Source organism: Triticum dicoccoides, chromosome 3A (genome assembly GCF_002162155.2).
Source record: "Triticum dicoccoides isolate Atlit2015 ecotype Zavitan chromosome 3A, WEW_v2.0, whole genome shotgun sequence".
NCBI classification, from domain to species: Eukaryota; Viridiplantae; Streptophyta; class Magnoliopsida; order Poales; family Poaceae; genus Triticum; species Triticum dicoccoides.
This window is the reverse complement of record NC_041384.1, coordinates 655287924-655303251: the sequence shown is the minus strand read 5'-3', so window position 1 is coordinate 655303251 and position 15328 is coordinate 655287924. Positions and strand designations below refer to the sequence as shown.

At 44.5% G+C, this 15328-nt stretch overlaps 1 protein-coding gene and 1 pseudogene across 1 annotated transcript; both read left to right on the top strand.

The window, feature by feature from the left end:
- Positions 1–1789: 1789 nt before the first annotated feature.
- Positions 1790–2434, top strand: LOC119272555 (probable E3 ubiquitin-protein ligase ATL45). Its single transcript, XM_037554022.1, has one exon. The coding sequence runs from the start codon at positions 1790–1792 to the stop codon at positions 2432–2434; it is 645 nt and encodes a 214-aa protein (XP_037409919.1).
- Positions 2435–3774: 1340 nt separating this feature from the next.
- Positions 3775–4413, top strand: LOC119272777 (annotated as a pseudogene).
- Positions 4414–15328: the final 10915 nt, after the last annotated feature.

The window sequence follows — 15328 nt, the reverse complement described above, 5'->3', positions numbered from 1 at the left end:
AAAAAAACTAATTAGTTTCCTATTTACTCGTAACTACTCCAACCAGCCGTGCCACTCATTCAAAACGTAAGCTATTCTTTCTTGGTTTTTTCAGTGTAACCGGGGTGGTATATTATTTTATGGTGTATATACTAGTTGCCAGGTTAGGGGTATATAATATTACAATCACTGAGGTATATACATTTTTTTATAAAAGGGGTATATACTGCTGGCCAAGTTTGGGCATATATACTATACAAGTTTTTATTTAAGAGTACATACTGCGTACTGCTTTTCTTCTAGGGAAGAGGAATAGTACTATTTAGTCGCAAAAGAGTGTACTGTTTGGCAGTTCCATGCAAAAAAAAATATTGTTTGGAAGTCCAAAGGTATATACTTCCTTTCTCTAAACAACAGAATATACAGTGATTTTATTAAGATAAGTGTGTAGTGTTGCGTTTAAAAAGAAGTATCTCAAGGTAATTATTATACGTATAACAGTTTATATAGTTGGTGTGAAGGGAGTATTGTAGTACAAGTATGGTGCCAAATCTCAATAGAAAATTTAAGAACAAGAATGGTAAAATGTGTATATACTGAATAATTATATTACAGAAGTACTATACACCAATCTAGACAAAAATGGGTCCATCCAAAAACAAGATTAAATTAGCACGCATGTGCACTTCGCCTCTACATTTTCATGCAGATGTATACACCAGACCACTGAAAAACTTAGTATACTCTAAAGTCTAACCACGACATCCTAAGGTCTAACTAGTCCACATCTTTACTGATGCATCAGATTTTGTGATCGATTCATCGTGAATACTCTAAACACGACTCCGTGGACGTCGTCGGTCATTTGTACATTTCCGCATGTTGTGTGAGAGCGTTGTTCATCTGTCACCGCTGGCCGTGTGTTGCATGACGCCGGCGATCTGCTATGAGCCTATGAGCCAAATCTCATACTCATATATCGTCCAGCTGCTGCTCTCGTCGTGGTTGAACATGGATGAATCAGGTCGCCTCCGGCCGCGCGTTTCAAGAGATCGTCGTCCTTCTTGATTACAACCTTGCAGTTATATTGCTTACTCGTTTAGATTTGATTACAAAGAATGCATAAATACGTCCGAACTCAATGAAAGTGAATAGCAGAACGTATCTGGGCTCCGTGATCAAAGAAAATTATGCCGCTGTTGTTGGCGTAGCCACATCCGCCGCCGAGTCAGCGGCCGCCGCCGCCGAATCAGACGAAGGTGGTATCCTGGCCGCCGCCGCCGCACCCGTTTGCAGGTAACAGGGGAATATATTGTTAGATTTTTCTATTTTTACGTTAGAAGTGAGATAAAGCCGAGTCGCCTGGACCCCTATAAATATGGATCGATCAACAAATATCCGAACAACCGTGATCTCTGCATGCGCTAATATTTGGTCTTAATTTTTTAATAAAAGAAATTTAAAAGTGGGATGCAGGGAAGTGACAAATGGCATGAGAGTACGTACTCCTAGGAGTACTAACCCATTTTCCTATATATATATATATATATATATATATATATATATATATATATATATGAGTGTGCGTATGTAATAATGTGTTAAAAAAATATTAGTTATCTCTTCCTCGGTTCCTCATATGTTGGCTCGTTGGCTCGTTGCTTGCTTCGTCTGTACGCATTGGAACTCTTGCGCGATGAAGACTTCACGAGGCGATTATTAAGCCCGCAAGGACTTCGAAATTCCTGAGAATGGCTTAATTAGCTAGCCAGTTCTACGGTCAAATCAAGAGTTCAATACACGAGAGGCCATGTCCATAGGTTGCTTCGTCAACGCGTTCTTGCTGGCCATGTTCTACATCGTGTGCATCGGCAGCACGGCCGTGATGGTCAGCATTTTCATCGACCAGGTGCGGAGGCCCCACAGCATGGGCTCCATCGTCAAGTCCTCGTTCTTACTCATCTTCTGGGTCATCTTCTTCGCTGTTACGTGCACGGTCTTGTGCTGCTTCACCTTCTCGCAGTCGGCGGTGCGTCCATGCCTGGCCTCCGCCTCCGGGGCTCTCCGTGGCGCGGGCCGGCTTCTCTGCCTTTCGTGCCGGTGTGCGGGCGCCAGGCTACGGCGCGGAAGCGGCGGCGGCGGCAGCGCTCTGCCGCAGTTTCTGGACCAGACATCGAGTCATATGCCCGTGCTCGGCCGGGAGCCACCGGTGCATGGCGGCGCGTGGGTGGCGACAGCGTATGACATCCCGGCATACGAGCAACCGGAGGGTGGTGGCGGATCGGAGTGCGCGGTCTGCCTCGGGGAGGTGGAGAAAGGGGACACGGTGAAGCGGCTGCCGGTGTGCCTACACATGTTCCACCAGCAGTGCATCGACCGGTGGCTGCATGAGCACTGGACGTGCCCGGTCTGCCGGTGCAACCTCTTCGTGCCGTTGCCGGCCCAAATGGTATGACCGCATGGGTGACGCTGCTGATTAGAGATAACTGAGGGCAGAGAACTCAAAGACGTGAAAGTACTACATCAGTGTTAGTAATTATTGAGCAATAATACTACACCTACGAAAGGTGCTATGTAGGCCTACTTAACCTTCCATAAAATTCTCTTCTTCCCCCGATTTTAACCGGTGTGGGCCCCAGCTGCTAATCCTGGCCCAATTAACAAATCCCACATCAGCTTTTACGTAAGATCTGAACGTAAGCTTACGTATGTCTAGCATTGCTCATTATTGAGTGAGGCTTCTCTGGTCAGAAGCATGTAACTGCACATTGTCTTTTGGAAACCGCAACAATCCAAACCCAAAGGGCAATGTAACATGGGGAAAACCTGCAATCTATTTGTTTCATGGATGTGCAAGTGGGGATGGCATCTCACCGGCATATACTGGGAACCTAGGATTGACCGGAAGCACTTGACTTAGGATTATCTTCACTCCCTCTACAGACTGGCTGACCAACCGTACGTGAATTGTTTGTATGGATATAAAAATAAAGGAGGTAACTTAAGGCCCCAGCGTTGCATGCAAAACAGCCTTTGCAGCATTCTAAATGTATACGGTCGCCGTAGAAATCTGCCGACCATATTAAGATACTCCCTTCGATCTTTAGAAAATGTACTTCCAACTTTGTTTGGAAAGTCAAATTATTTTATGTTTGACCGTATTTATATAATAATAGATCAACATTTATGCCATCAAATTAGTAGCATTAGATTCATGATAAAACATATTTTCGTCATATACCTATTTGATTTCACAAACATTCACATATTTTTGCATAAACTCGGTCAAACTTTAAAATAATTTGATCCTTCGACAAGCTGGAAGTACACTTTTGCAAGGACGGAGGAAGTATGTATTTACAAATATATGGAGTATTACATATCTATACACATTTAACCGTACTATACAACAACCGCTCGGTTAGTTGTCTCGCGGTTCCTCCTATGGTTGGCTCAATGGCTCGTTGCTTGCTTCGTCGCCTGTCGCATTGGAACTCTTGCGCGATGAAGACTTGACGAGGCGATTAAGCCCGCAAAACACTTCGAAATTCCTGAGAAACTGAGCCAGTATAGAGGGAGGCAGTGGCCTATCAAAAATGCTACACTTACGAAAGAACCTACGTACTGTTACGTAACTAAGTACTAATCCCTCCGCCCTTAATTTCAACTCGGTGGGGTCTCTCCCCTAATTTCCTCCAACAGAAAAAAGACACCTAAGCTGTTACGTTACTTTACGTAGGATAGCTACGTAGGTATAGCTAGCTAGTTCTACGGTCAATCAAGAGACCAGATGCCATGGCGTTGGATTGCCTCTTGCTGGCCATCACCAACACCGTCTGCATCGGCGCCACGGCCATGATGGTCTACGCGTTCGTTCAGCTGGCGCGGGAGCCCCACAGCAAGGGCTCCATCGTCGAGGCCTCCGTCTACCTCGTCTTGTCGGTCAGCCTCACGGCCTGCTTGTACACGGCCGCCTGTGGCAGCCTCTTCCAGTGGTCGGCGCTGCGTTGGTGCTTGGCCTCCGCCACCGGGGCACTCCGTGGCGCGGGCCGGCTTGCCATGCTGGTGCGCGCGCGCCCGCTGAAGCGTCGGCAGCCGCGGCAGCGCTCTGCCACAGTTTCTGGACCAGACACCGAGTCACATGCCCGCGCTTGCTTGGGAGCCACCGGTGCATGGTGGCGCGCGGGTGGTGACGGCGTATGGCATCCCGCATCCCGGCATACGAGCAGCCGGAAGGCAGCGATGGGTTGGAGTGTGTGATCTGCCTCGGGAAGGTGGAGAAGGCGGAAGCGGTGAAGCGGATGCCGGCGTGCCTGCACATGTTTCACCAGCAGTGCATCGACCAGTGGCTGCATGAGCACTCGACGTGCCCGGTGGCCGGTGTGCCGGTGCGTCGTCTTCGCACCGTTACCGGCCGAAATGCAAATGGTATGAACGTATGAGTGACGCTGGTGATGAGATGTAAACTGAGCGAAGAGAACTCAAAGACGTGAATGTACTACTGCATGCGAGTGAGGCTTCTCTGATCACAAGCATGTAAAGGCATTTCCGATCAATCTCTAAAAGATAGCGGAGTATCCAGCCGAGTAAACTTTAGTGGAGTATTTAAACTCCACTAAATTTTGGTCGATTCTAGCCAATCCCTTAAACCTAGCGGAGTAACAAAATAAATTTGCATAAATTTAATCTAATTTCAATGAAATTTGCATGCATTTAAACATAAGTTCAACATAAATAGTCTTGACAACCGAACATTCAACATAAATGTAAACCTAAACTAATCTACACTAAAAACTACTCAAATTCAACGACTGAAGTGGAGATCGAGCCAATCCTTCCTCGTCAGGCCAACCTCGGTAAGAGCTAGGTCCGGGCCGGTGCTGTCGTCGGGGAAGACGATCCACCACTCCTCGACGTCAATCTCGTTCTCCTCGCCGCCCTTCTCGCCGCCTTCCACCTCCGATTTTTTGTCCAAAAGGACCCCTTGGCCAACATAATTGTCAAAAAGGACTACCCGTGGATATATTTGACAAAAAGGACCCCCTGAGCCGTGGCGACAGGCGACACGTGGCACGTGCCACCACGCCAGGAGGCGGCGGGCCCTGCCGCCACAGCAGGAGGCGCCCGCGCAGGGTATAACGGATTAGGTACAACGGCAGCAGCCGGGACGTAACAGGCCAGGCCTGGTGGGCCATGCTGCCACCTGGCAAGGCGACCGCTGCTGCCCATGTCACTCGCAGGCCGACAAAAGCAGATGCACGAAAGGCGAGGTGCGGGACAGGCCGCCACCGCAGCTGGCGGCACCGCTAGCCGACATTGACACTGTGGCAGATGGCGCTCATTCCCATGCTCTCGAAAATTGCTGCTGCAGCTGAGGTGACAGCACCCAAGAGCGTGATTTCCGCTTTGTTTGGCTTTATGCAGCGGAGGTGACACCGATGCCTTGTAATTTGGAATCAGATTCCGCCTGCGTGATTTCCGCTTCCTGCCGCACACCCAAAAGCGTTGTAGTTGCTGCGTGTGATGAGACACCGCGATGCTAGAATCCGAGGCTGCGGTAGGTGAGTTCTAGCTTGTTCCGCCAACAATACAGTGCTCCTCTTCTTTATATACGAACAACCGGCTGCACATACACTCTCTCTCGAATATCTCTGGTTGCCTTCATTGCCTCTCTGCTCTCTCTAAGTCTACAAGAATACACAGAAGGAAATACTTGGTAGCCACTTTCACTTGTGATTTTGGCTGATTTAGAGTTGGTTTTCGAAGATGGTGAAGTTGAAGAAAAGATAGATTAAGGTAAGATCTATCCATTTTTGTTGGTTTCATTCACATGCATGATGTTTTTGTTATGTTTGATTAGTTCCTAAGTGTGTATTTTATGTTGTTTTAGGCATTATTTCAGCACTTGGAGGAGTCATTTAGAGCTTCAGGTGTAGGATTTGCGTAGCGAAGTGAACTACGAAGTTGAAGATCAAGGTATGAGCTTTGCAATACATGGATTTTTTTGTGCATGCACGGTGGTAATTAGTTAGTCTTTTAGCTCGTCATTAGCTATGCGATGTTAGTGCTTAGAGGTTAGAAACAATTTCAGACGACAGATACAACATTTATACAATTTTTTTAGAAGAGTAGGTTGAAGATGTTGTATCGATGTTAGCTGCGTCCATTAGTATTTACAAGCGAGAAGCTCTTAATACGGTAATTAAGAAAAAATTGCACTATAATTATTCATTGCATGTGGTATGTTATTTCATGTGGTATGTTTATTAATAAGTCTATGGTTAGGAAACCATAGGTCTACTTTGTTATGTTGCAATAATCTAAATTCTATATGTTAAGATTAGGTGCTAATGTACTTAATGATGTATGTAATTAGGTAAAATAATTCATCTTAGTAGCAAACAAGGAGGAGATGATATGATTGAGGAAATTGTGTTTCCATCTTCGCTGTCCCTTTTGAGGTGATGACCACATACATGCAAGTGCTATTTTCATACTTTTGATAGCAGAAAGAAAAATCTGTGTGTAATATTGATGTTCATGTGATAATAGGTTGACTACGTTCATATAGTACTGGTGACGGATATTTATTTGAACTATTTAGACGCTTAATTGCATTCGCAAGCACATTCATATTGGAGCTAACACTATAAAAAAATACACTTCCGTGATGATACGTGTTTGTCACAGTAGGTCGCTTTTTTTGTCATGCATGTACATCCATGACAAATTTATGACAGAATCAAGATAGCCATACCTGTGCTGTCATAGAAGTGTTCCATGACATTACCAAAATTATCATCACGAAAGTGTCCACTTCCATGACGATAAATCACGCGTCACAGAAGTGCTTTCGTCAAGGGTGACCGACACGTGGCATCCACCATAACGGAATGCCGTTAAGCTATCGGGTCAGGTTTTGGATCCGATAACCCGTTAACAGCCCCGACCAATGGGGATTTTCCACGTGTAAAATCATCATTAGTTAGAGGAAACACGTGTCGGCTCATCGTCGGGACAGATGCCATCCACTCACTGGACAGAAGGCGCCTATGATACGTCGACACGTGGCACAACCCAACAAGTTTAAATGGGTCGACCCACTAAAGGCCCACAAGATTTTGCAGACCATAATGGGCCGGCCCAGCTAAAGGCCCACGAGATTTTGCGGACCATAATGGGCTGGCCCAGCTAAAGGCCCACAAGATTTCGTGGGACATAATGGGCCGGCCCAGGTACAGGCCCACAATATTTTTGTGTGCCATAATAGGCCGGCCCAGGTAAAGGCCCACAAAATTCTTGCGGATCATAATGGGCCGACCCAGCTAAAGGCCCACGAGATTTTGCCGACATTAATGGGCTAGCCCAACTGTAGGCCCACAAGATTTTGAGGACCCTAGTAGGCCGACCCGTTAACTGGCTGCCATGTTTTGGGCCAAATGCCGGCCCATATTTGATACGGTCTATTAATGGCCTGCCACGCTCCGGGCCTAATAGTGGCCCATATGAGATCCGGCCCATTAAAAGCCTGCCACGTTTTGGGCCAAATTACGACCCAGATCACGTCCGGCCCTTTAAGAGGTTTTGGGCCTAATTATGGCCCATATCAGATTCGGCCCGTCAACTGGACACTATGCTTTTGGGCCCACTTGCTAAAGGCCCACTTAGTAATTCGGCCTGATATTAGTTTTGGCCTGTTAAAGGCCCGTTTAACATTTCAGCCCTATATTAATTTCAGCCTGTTAAAAGCCCGTCATATAGTTGGGCCTAACTATGGCCCGGTTTGCATCCGGCCTGCTCGCAGCCGATATCTGATTGGGCCAAACAAGGACCAAGACAATTTTTCGGCCTGTTAAAAGCCCGTTATTTGATTCGCACAATCATGGGCCGGGGTTCATTTCGGGCTGCTGCCGGCCCGTGAGCTGATCGGCATGTTTCAGGCCCAACCTACATCGTGATTGCATGACGGCCCGATTATGTACCGTAATTTTACGGTTTGGCCGGTTTACTGCGAAGACAGGATATATATACAGTAAAATAACTGCAGCATCGTGAATAAGAAAAAACCTATACTATACAATAAAGAAATTACGACATATTACATTCACTGGGCATCAAAGTTCGTCACTATGATAATAAAGCACAACTAGACATCATATTACATACACTGGGCATCAAAGATCGCCACCAGTGCAAATAAACACGCCGACAAAATAATATACAGAACCGACATCACTTCAATAGAGTTCAAGAATGGTTAGCCCTGCTGGGGAGCTGCAGCGCAAGCAGCTGAGCAAGATGATGAGACTGCGCTTGTTCAACACTTATATCTTCCTCACTCTGAAAGATAAACAAGCAGACAGATGACAGGTTTTGCACATAAAAGTATCAGTGCTGACAATTCATCACATTTCTTACTGACGAATAAAGTGACACAGTTTAAATTTGCATTAACACAATATGTTATTGTTCAGGTCAAGACATGGCAGGAAATGACATTATGAAGGAGTTGGCAGCTTCACGACACCACTGGATTACAGATCAAGAACTCATAAGTATCAATGGTTAGTGTGCTGTCAATTTATACAATTTCAGATTGGCAAATAAAGAGACGGTTTAAATAATAGTAGAATAATATGACATTTTTCATAGTTAAGACATTGCAGAATATGACATTATGCTGTAGTGGGTAGGTTCACCACACCACTGGATTATAGATGAAGAACAGAAGCATACATGCAGTGCAAAAGAAGATCACTTGCTTTGTATAGTTTAATATACATGGTATGAAGAAGGAACTTGGTTGTACAACTGAAAGCTTAAATTGAGAAAGGACGAACTTTTGTTTATGAACTACATATAATAAACTTTAAACAAGCAATTTGATGCAAACACCAAAAATAAACAGCTGTTGCAGTCATGCCTAACCAAATATATACAAAAAAGTTTGAAGGTTTGAGATGGACAAACTTACATTATTGGTGAAGACAGGCTCTATAAAGGCCTTGTCCATGCTGATGGGGGGGGGGGGGCAATTCAAGAAGTTTACCACATAATCTTCTTCAAAAGCATTGCCTTTATTCACATTTTGTTAAGAGTAAATATAGATGTGATAATATACGAAAAAATGGAGAATATTTAAAATAAGATGAAGAGTGATGCTACATAACCAAGTAGCTATAAATGTAAGTGCAGCGATACAGGCAAAAGGTACAGCCAAGAGCAATGCAGAGCTAAACCTCTTCAGTACCAACCTTATGGTAAGAGTAAATATAGATCTGATGTGTAGAAAATGGAGGACAAAGGAAAATAAGCTGCAGAGTGATGGTACATGAACAACTACCTGTCATTATAAGTACACTGATAAATGACAGCATGTACTTACAAGAACAATGTAGAGCTAAAAAAACATTGGCATTGGATATATTCTACACTAATGTAACCATTCATACAGATCAGATAATTTGGAGCAAACAATTGATAAGCAAGCTATCATGCATACTGCTGTCACATAATGAACCAGGTATATATGCAAGTACAGTGATACAGGACAACAGGTACTAACAAGAGCAAAGCAGTGGGCAACATATTTGAGATATCCTGTCGTTCTTGTCAAACCGGAATTTCCTGCAAAAAGGCACATGCGGAAAAGTAGAAGTTCAAATTATCATGTGATTTCATAGACAGTACCTCATCCCGGGAACGAGACCAGTGCATAACAACATTTTTCCATTCAATGTCTTCTAAATTTAGCACATGAGACTTCACCAGGAATTCGTTTATAGACTTGCCATCAAAGTGTGATTTCCTCAGGTAACACTGATACTGCTGCAATGCTTCCTTGAAAAGCACAAGCAAGCTTTGCTCGTCATGACTATCCAGATTGACCCTCGCCTAGTTACAACAATATAATGTAAATCATTCATGTGTTCAATCAGTAGAAAATAGGAAAATAATAACCATGAATAATAGCACTTACACGTAAGTTGGACAGGAAGATGTGAAAATGGTGTTTGTCTTCACAATAATCTTCCCATGATGGGAATATATGCACGTAGTCCCTAACAACATTGAAATCATTGTCTTTTAAACTATGAATAAATGGAATGGGGTTCCAATCTGCAGGAATTGGCCGTCTCTGCAGTTGGGATAGGTCTTCGGCCAGTGGACTTGCTGTACTTTTTGCAGGAGTGAGATTTTTCTATGGTACATATAGTGCTATGGCAAATGAAATCGGTATACCTTTTGCTGGAGTGCAGGTCCTGTGTGGTGGGGCTAGTGGCGTGGCCAGTGAAGTATGGGTACAGTCTGCTGGAGTCGGTCCTATGTTTTGTCTCACTGGTTGTACAACCAATATAAGTGGGGTGCCGTCTGATTTCTCTAGCACCACCACGTTTTTCAAGGACTTTGCTGGTGCTCCTTTAGGTTCGGCAATCACTCTCTTCCTTTTTGATGTCTGATGCACAAGAACAGCATTTGAGTGGAAAACATGGTATGATGACATATGGAATATGTATTGATAATGGATGGGCATGGCATCTCGACATATATGATGAGTAAACTAAGTAGATGGCGGTGCAACAAAGTAGAAGAAATGCAAGACAACATATGCAAGATACCCGTAATCAATAAAACATTGCCAAATTAGAACAAGCACCTTGATGAGGACAGGCCATCTGCCTTTGACTCCTCGAGGTTAGAATAGTCATTAGGATGATATTCTAAATAAGAATCAACAGGTGGGGAGCGTATGAGTTTCATTGCATCCAGAATGGCACTCAATGCCTTGGTGCCAATTTTGTAAGTCATTGCAGTGTTTAGCTTCAAGAGTGGGCTGCTGCTAGTGCGACACAAAGCAGCTACACAGATCATAGTGTTGATATAACGGGAAAACCTTAAGCATCAGAGTAAAATCAGCAAAGTGGAACTTGCTGGAATATATGTGCTAGTATTGCCGGTATGGCTAGAAAGGCTTCGGATACCAGCTCTCTTCAAGTGAAGGTGTGACACTGTTAATATCAATGTAACTCTCAAAGGCGACACAACTCCCCACATTTCCTTGCTATTCTTATAGGATTCAAGTGGGCAGGCCACTACAAATCCTATTCCCATGTTTATAAGATCCTACGAATCAAAGAGGCTCAAAGTGTCCATCACAACCGACCGTATAGACCTCTACACTGCAAATGTCCCTGCTCATCTTCAGTACAAGGAACATATTGTACTACTATCATACTCCCTCCGTTCCAAAATATAAGTCTTGGTAGAGATTTCCACTATGGATCACATACAGATGTATCCAGGTACATTTTAGAGTGTAGATTCACTCATTTTGCTCCATATGTAGTCCATGGTGGAATTTATACAAAGACTTGTATTTAGGAACGGAGAGAGTACATATTAAAGAAGAACGGAAGAGGAACATGGTAAAGAAGAGCAAGCAGATTTTGGATAATAAAATGTTGGTTGCGCAGTGCCCACACATGATGAACCAGACCGCATTAAGAATGCAACTCCTAACTGTCTCTTGACCATTTCAGGCGGTTGGATGAAGATCCTACGTCTCCTAACCTTTCTTCTTCCTTGTCTTTGATTCTTCCCATACAGAACACCGCACAGGCCGCCGGCCAGACCACCGGCCCCCACCGCCTGTCTTCCTCCGCCACCCCCACCCCCACCCAACCCCCACCCGCGTCGAGTTTTCTTCATTTGGCGAGGCCCCACAACCACCCGAGCCCCTTCGATCGCACCGGCGAACTCCGGCGAGCTCTAAAAAATCGACTGACCCAATTTTGAAATTTAGTCTACTATGATTTAACTAGTGTGGAATATAAAAAGGGAAAACCATAAGCATTGCGAGTATGGTGTTGAGTGTGCCATGGCGGATCTGAAGGTGCAAACCGGACAAAGGCAACTTCGCAACCAAGACAAGAAATCAGAGTAAAGCAGTGGCGATATATTTTCTTGCTGCGATAAATAAGTTGAGCAGATACGAAAGAGTACCGCCTCTGGTGTGGCGCCGTGTAGGCATTTGCTGAGAATTTGACGGTGCTGTGGTAGCGATGGCTGTCGGCGGCATGGAAGCAGATCTAGGAGGGTAGACGGTGGCGGCGGGGCGCGGTGGACGAGACGGTCGTAGGAGCGGCGCCGACAAGGTGGACGACGGCGGGGATGAAGCGAGAAGACGGGATGCAAGGATCCTGGTCCGAAGCCGTGGATGAAAGAGGTCGATCTCTTGTAATGGACAACGGCGTCGGGGTATCAGCTCCGGCATGGTGGAGGAGGACGACGGTGGATGGGGTGGCGGACGGTGGCGGACGGAGGAGGGTGGGGTGGAGAGGGTGTTTTGGCGCCCACGGAGTACGAATGGGGAAAAGGGAGGTAGAGAGGAAGGGGGGAACCATGTATTCAGGGCACGCTTGTCTCAAATGCGAGGAAATTTACAAACTTAGCCCCCGTTTCAAATTTCTACTACATCACAGTAACACTAGTCGGTCGGGGATAGGACGGTAATCTCGCATACACCGAATATTTGCCGACAAGAGTTTGGTTTTGGCGCCCACCGTGTATGAATATGAATCGGGGAGGGAGTCAATTTCGGCCGAGGACACACTATGTTTTGGCACCCACCGTGTATGAATCCGGGTGAGAGGCGGTTACGTCACGTTTGGGTGAAATTACAAACCTACCCCTATCGAAACCTATAGAAATCCAACATATAGGCTTTGCGTGGCAGGGATAGGCAGTAGTGATTTCCATCTCACAGATTTTGGTTCCGGGCGGTTACTGCGACTTTCCCCGCTTCGTTCAAATTTTGCAGAGTGCACGTTTACCGTACCAACTCAATTTGAATCCCGTTTGTATTCTATTTTTTTCGGGCGGGATCCATTTTCAATTGGAATTACATTCTATATACATCATTTTTTTATATATACTTTCAAAAGCACAACACCATTTATACATAAATATTGTTTACAAATGGCATGATCTCAGATTCATAAGGTTGTATCCATCAATTTGGATTTTCAAATATTTGAAACCACTTTATGTTGAAATCCAATGTATGCATTCCTCGCTAACCGTCTCCAATTAATTTGTGTTTCATGCGGTTTTTTACTTCTCAAACATGTATAATGTGTTTCACACACGCAACATATAGTGTAATCCCGTTTAGACATTAATTGCATATAAACCATGCATTTTTTGTAATTGAAGAATCTATGGATCACCAATATTGATAAACTATATAACATTACACGTGTGCCCAAATTCAAATGAATATGCATGTTTGATACACCAATTTGCGTTATGATATTATCGATGTCGTGATCTCCAGTTTAAATATTTGAATCCCCTTTAATCCAGATATTCGTCTCATATAGCTATCACTCATGCTTATATAGGACTATCTCTCTGGACCTATACGCGTTCATCGTCTCTCAGGTATCTCTCGTGCTACCTGTATGTCGACAATGATCTTTTATCTTCGTAACACACTGATGGTACTCTCTCCCTTGACCTTCATCACTCTATCTCTCTATAAGTATATCTCGCTCCCTGCTATGTGTCTCTAACTATGATTCTCCATGTGGAATCTCTTTCTCTCACACAAACACAAAACTTTGTCTCCCGGGGTCTCATTTCTCTCTACTATTCCCATGTGTGCCACTCGCACACCCCTCATATAGAGATGTCTTTCACTCCTTAGATATGAGAACCTACGACTCTTCCTCATCAATATCTCTTTCTCACACACAAACACAAACTCTGTCTCCCAGGGTCTCATATTTCTCCATTGTTCTCTTGTATGTCGCTCACACACACCCTCTCTCCCTAGAGATATCTTGCGTTCCCTCGTATGTCTCTCTAGCTATCACTCTCATTGTGAAATATCTTTCTCTCTCGCAGACACAAAACTCCGTCTACCTGGATCTCATTTCTCTCTGATATCTGTTTGTATGTGACTCACACGCACCCTCTCTCTATCTCTCTCACACCCACACACATAACCCAGCCTTCTGATCCACTCGACTCCTATCTCTAACGCACACTAGCTAGCATCTTTATCTTTCTATTTATCTGTTTATCTATCAACCTTCTTTCTCGCCCTCACTCTTGATTCCTATCACGCACACTACATATGTTTCTCTCTACATGCAGTCAAGTGCCCTCTCACACACACATATAATTTCACTCTTTGAACCACCCGACGGTCATCTCCAACACCCAAACTAGCGGATGTCCCTCTAGCTAGCATCTCGATCTCTGTATCTATCTGTAGTTTCTCCATCAACATTTCTTTCTCGCACGGAGTCTTGCTTCCTATCACCCACACTATATATGTCTCTCCATACATATGCATTTATAGGTTGGTCTCTTTTGCACAATCGTTGCACCTCACTCCCTCTGCTCACCATTGATGCATGCTCCAGCCCACGCCACTATCTCTTAAAGACAAAAACACATGCTCAATTGTCGGGACTTCTTCCATGCATTCTCACATGCATGCATATTGTCATACTGATCCGTCTCTCCCACGTCGTTGATCTTATGACTTATGTATTCTTTCTTTTATCTCGATCATGCGCGCGCACACACACACATCCCACATATACATGTATACCTCTCACACATGCACGTTCAAGGTCTCTATGTCTCCATACGTAGTTAATTACCCTCAATCCTAACGCCACATCGAATCGTTCTCCTCTTTTGTGCACATAACTTCCGCCTAGGTGGGTAAAACACACACTCACACTTAACAATCTCCTTCTAGCTACCCCCTGCCTCTCACTCTTCCCCTATATCCCCGAAACCAATAAGACCATCCCTTAGTTTAATTCCTGCCTACATGCACCATCGATATATAGTAGTCTTCCTCGGTGTCTCTCGAACAAACACGTTCTCTCGAAGTCGACTCCTCTCATGCATATAGGTCCTAATGTGTTTTTCGAGGCTAACTTTGACCAAACATTAGATCAATAATATATGACATGCAACTTACACAAAGCATACCTTCAATTTTGTATGTCAAAGGAGCTTCCAATAATATAATTTGCATAGTATACATCTCATGTGCTATTAATCTTGTCAATAGTCAAAGGCTGTCTTGAAAAACACATTAGGCCCTATATAGATGGAAGGAGGGAGTAGGTCCCATGCAAAAAATGAGAATAAAATTCAAACATCTGGGAATCGTGGCTCGGTCGATAACATTGAGAAACTTGGTTTTCAAATCATGAAACTTGGCATGGTGTCATGTCATGGTAGTACCATGTCGTGGTAAAAAAATTGGCTGAATAGGAACAAATTTTGGTATAAGCTTCTTGCAAATCGGAGCTTCTCTCAA